The 6000-nt window shown below is 30.0% G+C and overlaps 1 protein-coding gene across 1 annotated transcript; it reads right to left on the bottom strand.

The window, feature by feature from the left end:
* Positions 1-4299: 4299 nt before the first annotated feature.
* LOC133872872 (zinc finger protein ZAT11-like) lies at positions 4300-5038 on the bottom strand. The gene has a single exon (XM_062310508.1). It carries the CDS (start codon positions 4963-4965, stop codon positions 4450-4452), a length of 516 nt encoding a protein of 171 aa, XP_062166492.1. The 5' UTR covers positions 4966-5038; the 3' UTR covers positions 4300-4449.
* Between the last annotated feature and the right edge of the window lie 962 nt (positions 5039-6000).

The following is a 6000-nucleotide window of genomic DNA, read 5'->3' as shown; positions in this document are numbered from 1 at the left end:
TTTTAAATAATTTTTTATGTTAATTATTATTTTAAAAAAATTGTTACTTAGAATACACAATGTTACGTCAAGTTAATATATTACATAAATGTAAAGAGTAGTCATAAAAGCTCCCTAATGCCGTTAAGGACACGTTTCTAGAATGCCTCAACGTTTTGACCACACTAAGTACTTTGTACAGAAGTTGGACCAACTTTCACGTGAATTTTGTGCATTCTCATGCGGAGCACACCAGAAGGATCCTCTCCAGTTCAGTTATAGGGCAGGAGTATTTTTGTTATTTCACAATTTTTTTTAACAAATATATTCCTACCCTATAACTAACTGAGCTGAACCGGAGGGGATCCAAATTCAAACCATAAAGGGTAAGAAAGCCAACTTTGGTTCACATGTCAACACTTAAGTCCTCGTTTGAATTTTGAAGAAATTTTCGCTTACTCCTTAAACTACAAATTATTTTACAGGCATAATCAGCGACAGATCTAGCATTTAAAATTTGAAAAGCAAAATTAAAATATAAAAATATTTAAAAAATTTATGGAATACAATTTTAAAAAATTATAATAATATTTTTTAAAAAATTTGAAGAAAAAATGGTGGAGTAAGTAGCTCCAAGCCACCATGTAGTCTATGCGTTTGGTCATAACATTAACTTTAAATTTTTTGCAATATCAGTATTTCACATTCTAGTTCATTTTAATTTTATTCCTACCATTAGTATTTATTGTTAAATAAAAAAATAAACATGTGAAATCTTTCTTATATTCTTGTAAAGCTTATAAAAATATAAATTTATCCTAATTAAATAATAATAAAATAAAATAAAATAAAATGAAACTAGCTCTGTGTCTGGTCATAACATTAAACTTTAAAAAATATTTATGATGCCAATATCTCATGTTTCAGTTCATTTTAATTTTACTCCTACTATTAGTATTTATGGTTAAATAAAAAAAATAAACATGTGAAATGTTTCTTATATTTTTGTAAAACTTATAAAAATATAAAGGGAAAAATACATATAACTCCTTCAAACTACCACCTTATTGTCAATGTACCCCCCAAACTACCAATTATGTCAATGTCTCCCCTTAAACTACTAAAAAATGCCAATGTCCCCCTAATGACAAAAATGCCCTTCATAAAATTATTAAAATAAAATAAAAACTAAAAAAAATTATTAAAAAAATAGAAAATAACAAAATTTTATTCCAAAAAAATAATAAAAAATTAAAACTGTTTTCTATTTTTTTTTTAAAAAATAATTTTCAGTTTTTTTTTCGTTTTTTTCTTTTAAAAAAAATTGTTCTTTTTCGTTTTTTTAATTTAATAAACACTGTTTTTTTTTTTCATTTGTTTTATTTTTTATTTTTTATTTTTAAAAAAAATTATTTATTTTTGGGAAAAGTACACATAACCCCCTCAAACTACCACCTCATTGTCAATGTCCCCCCTAAACTACCAATTGTGTCAATGTCCCCCCCTAAACTACCAAAAACTGTCAATGTCCCCCTAATGACAAAAATACCCTTCATAAAATTATTAAAATAAAATAAAACTAAAAAAATATTTTTTAAAAAATATAAAATAAAAAAATTTATACCAAAAAAAAATTAAAACTGGTTTTTATTTTTCTTTTTTTTCGTTTGTTTTTTTTTTTTTAAAAAAAAAATTGTTTTTATAAGTTTCAGTTATTTTTTTGTTTGGTTTTTTATTTTTTTTAAAAAAAAAATCATTCTTTTTCATTTTTTTAATTTAATAAAAAACTGGTTTTTCCTTTTTCTTTTTCGTTTGTTTTTTTTTTTTTAAAAAAATTGTTTTTATATTTTTCAGTTATTTTTTCGTTTATTATTTTTTTTTTATAAAAAAAAGACTTTCTTTTTCGTATTTTATTAATTTTTTTTTTAATTTTTTTTTAAAAAAATTAATTTTTTAGTTTTAGTTTTTTTTTTTGAATTTATAAAGACATTTTTGTCTTATTCAAAAAAAATTAGGGTTATTTTTGTCTTTTTGTTGGTCTTAGGGGGGATATTGACATTTTTTGGTAGTTTGAGGGGGGCAATTGACACAATTGGTAGTTTGGGGGGTACATTGACAATTGGGTGGTAGTTTGAGGGGGATATGTGTACTTTTCCCTTTATTTTTTGTTTTTTTGTTTTTTTTTTTCTTTAAAAAAAATTGTTCTTTTTTGTTTTTTAATTTAATAAAAACTGGTTTTTCTTTTTTTCATTTGTTTTATTTTTAAGAAAAATAAATAAATTTCTATTATTTTTTGTTTGCTTTTTTTATAAAGAATAAAAAATTTGTTCTTTTTTTATTTAATTTTTTAAAAATAATTTTTTTAGTTTTTTATTATTTTTTTTGTAAGTTTTTTAGTTTTAGTTTTAATTTTTTGAATTTATGAGCACATTTTTGTCTTATTCAAAAAAAATTAGGGTCATTTTTGTCTTTTTGTTGGTCTTAGGAGGGACATTAACATTTTTTGGTAGTTTAGGGGGGGACATTAACACAATTGGTAGTTTAGGGGGTACATTAACAATTGAGTGGTAGTTTGAGGAGGTTATGTGTATTTTTCCCAAATATAAATTTATCCTAATTAAATAATTAAAAAATAAAATAAAATAAAATTTGTGACCCACGGTCAGCCTGGCAACTTTTAGTTTTTTAAATTTTTGAAACAGGGTGTTTGGAGCATTAATTTTGGCATTTTTCGTTGGTGCGTGAGATTAAAAGAGGCTGAAATATGGGGATATTGATATTGTAAAAATTAAAACTTTAAGATTATGATTGCAAAATTATTTATACCACATTATTTGAAATTAATGTGAACACCACGTTATGTGAAATTAATGTGAAAAATGGACGTGAATGAATGCCTCAACGTTTGAGAACAATTGGTGACTAGGCTAAACGGTTGTGGTCGATGATGGGCCAGGTTGGACTGTGGCCGGCAATGGGTGAGGTTGAGAGGTGGCTGATGGTGGACGGTTGGCGACAGACAGTGGCCGGTGGTGGGCTACTGGACGTGACCACAAACGGTGGTTGGATCGATGTGTAGATAGTGACCTCACGCATCGAATTTGGGCAAATTGGCTAGCGATGCGTGAAGTGCATGGGAAAAACGACGGAAACTTTGAGTGGCGCATTAGAGCAAGTACTATGGTGGATGTAAAAGAGAGTTTTCTCGGCTCAGCATATCAGCGGTGTCCACGCCTGCTTTTGGGATTATTTTGCAAGAAAGGCTAGATAAGGTGGCATGTACGTGTGACGTACGCGTGATTTTCAGCAAATAAATCGAGACTTCTAATATTATATTTCTGAGAGCGCATGCGGTGCGGAAATCACTACGTTCAAGCGGCACTATGTAGATTAATTAATTGGGAGTTACAAAACCTGTGGGTATTGTTTTTATACCAACAACCAGATCCGAAAAGCCCTCGATTTTTTAGAAAAGCCGTGTGGCATTTTCCTTGCTCAATATATAAGGCCAGATAAAAGTGGCTCTGCAAGTACCATAAGATAAGATTTGTGCAAGAGAGAAAAGCGTTATAGAATAGAAATCCTTGAAGATAATTATTGATTTCTATCCCACATTAATTAAGGGATTTAGATGATTTGATTACCGTAAATTAAGGAATTTGTTAACCCTAATCTAAGGAATATATTTGTATTTTAAATTATTAAAATCAAAAGTTCTATAAATAGAACATTGTACTAGATCAAATATGAAGGAAAGAATCAAAAGATGTACCTTATACAACTTTAACGTGTAGATGTATATCATAGGCCGAATCACCTTAATCACTTTTGTGTTTTATCTTTTTTTTCCTTTTTTTTTTTATCTATATTTTTATTTTATCAATTTCTATAAAAGGAGAGCACGGAAATTTGGGATGGTTTAGTCTTAATTAGAAGTGTATGTCCACTGCTAAGAAGAGACCGATAAGATAGACTACGTACATTCATTGTCTACTTATGGGGAAAATATGGTAAGTGAGGTAGGCTAGAAAAGATGATCAAATCCAAACATATAGACAACTATATTAAATATATATCTATAAGAAAAATACGTAAAAACTAATGCAAAAAAAAAAAAAAAAAAAAAAAAAAAAAAAAAAAAAAAATTTCCTATATAATATTATAACCAGATAATTACTTAATTGAACGTAATATAGAAATTCCCGGATATAAGCTAGGAGCCCAACAACGACCAACAACATAGAGGAATGGATTATACGATTTTGACACATAAGACGTGTACCGGATAAGAAGAGAAGAACAGTACTTCAATAAACAATCTTGGAAAAGAATTGAATGATATTGTATTAAAAATAAATGAATGAATATGAGATTAAAAAAAACAAAAAAAAAAAGTTACAAAGATCGACTACGTACAATATTTAACAACTAAAAAAAAAAAGAATATGAAATTAAAAGACAATTGCAGTATCAAATTATCAACCGAAGATCGACTGCAGGAGCCTTATTTCCAAATAACAACTTCAAATCGTTCTCCAATGGCGTCAAGTTCAAGTCCAGGCACATAACCCTTTTACTGTTGGACCTTTTCAGCACAGCTGGCACTTTCGATTCAACTGTAATGGAAGAAGAAAACCCTTCGTTCATCGTCGCTCTATGCCGCCTCATATGCCCGCCCAAAGCTTGCCCCATTGCAAACTCCAGGCCACAGATCGAGCACTCATGCATCTTCGGTTTGTTCCCTGCAGCAGAGCCTTGGAGTTTGGTCCGGTCTCTCTGCTCTTGTTCTTCCCCCGTTAATCTCGTTCTCTTGTGGCTGGCTCGGTGGCCGCCCAGCGCTTGGAACGACGAGAATTGCCGATTACATGTCTTGCACTCAAAGACAGAAGAAACCGGCGAACTCTTTTTCGGCTCGGTCTGTAGGCCGTGAGACAGAAACATTAGACAATTTGCCATGTCGAAGCTCTGATCTCTCGTTCTCTTCATTGCTACGTACGTAGGTTTGTTTAGCTTTGTTGACGTAAATGGTCTGGGAAAGCAATCTACTGGTGACAGAGCTTGGGAGCTTGGGTATTTATAAGGATGTTTTATTTGACGAGCGAGGAAAGTACGGTGTGGTGTTCCTGGCAATAGACAAGTTGGACTTTCTCTGTCCTTCTTTGACTGGGTGTGCAATGACGAGAGCGCTGATACTTGCGTGAGAAAAGTAATAAATGGTATATCTCCGCGTGCCATGATGAATTTTCACTTGTTTCCACTTGATATCGTGTCGGGTCGGTGATTGTCCTGATTTAGAGGACACGGACCGTGTGTCGTGTGATTCTGTGAACACTGAATTCACACGGGTTTTTATTTTTTTATTGCCGCCAACAAATTACGAGGCTAGAAAGAAAGGAATTTTCGTTTTTTTTTCTTTCTTTTTTTTGGGGAAAAGGTACGCGTTATCCTCGACCTCACGTTTAATTTACAACGTCTTTTCGAAATAAAAATTGCATCAATATTCTTTTAAATTATCATAAATAGTAAAAATTAAAAACTTTCAAAAAATTAAAATAAAAAAAGTGATGACAGGCACACTGCTTTTTTTTCTTTTTTTTCTTTTTTCCCGAATTTATAAAATTATTTTTTGTCTTATTATATTATTTTTAGGGTATTTTATCTTTTTGTTGGATAAAATATGTACATTGTAAATTTTTGATGATTTTAAAAAAAATTAATTTAATCTTTACTCTTTAGTTAGAGATATTGTAAATTAAGTGATAATTTAAGAAGTATATATTAATTTATTTATTTATATATGTGGGCGAAGGAATCTTCGTTTGAAGTCTCATGGTAGGTTACTGGAAGTGTCTTATGGATAAATCCAAATGAAAAAAAAATAAAACTTACCCATAGAGTGACAAGTCACCTAAACTATTATGTACGGCACTTGACAACTTTAACCTACAATTTCTTTTTAGGGATAATTGTATTATTGGTCCCTGTAGTATACTATAATTATTTTTCATTCTCTATGGTTTA

The sequence above is a fragment of the Alnus glutinosa genome, chromosome 7 (genome assembly GCF_958979055.1).
Source record: "Alnus glutinosa chromosome 7, dhAlnGlut1.1, whole genome shotgun sequence".
Classification (NCBI taxonomy): Eukaryota; Viridiplantae; Streptophyta; class Magnoliopsida; order Fagales; family Betulaceae; genus Alnus; species Alnus glutinosa.
This window is presented reverse-complemented; position numbering and strand designations above follow the sequence as displayed.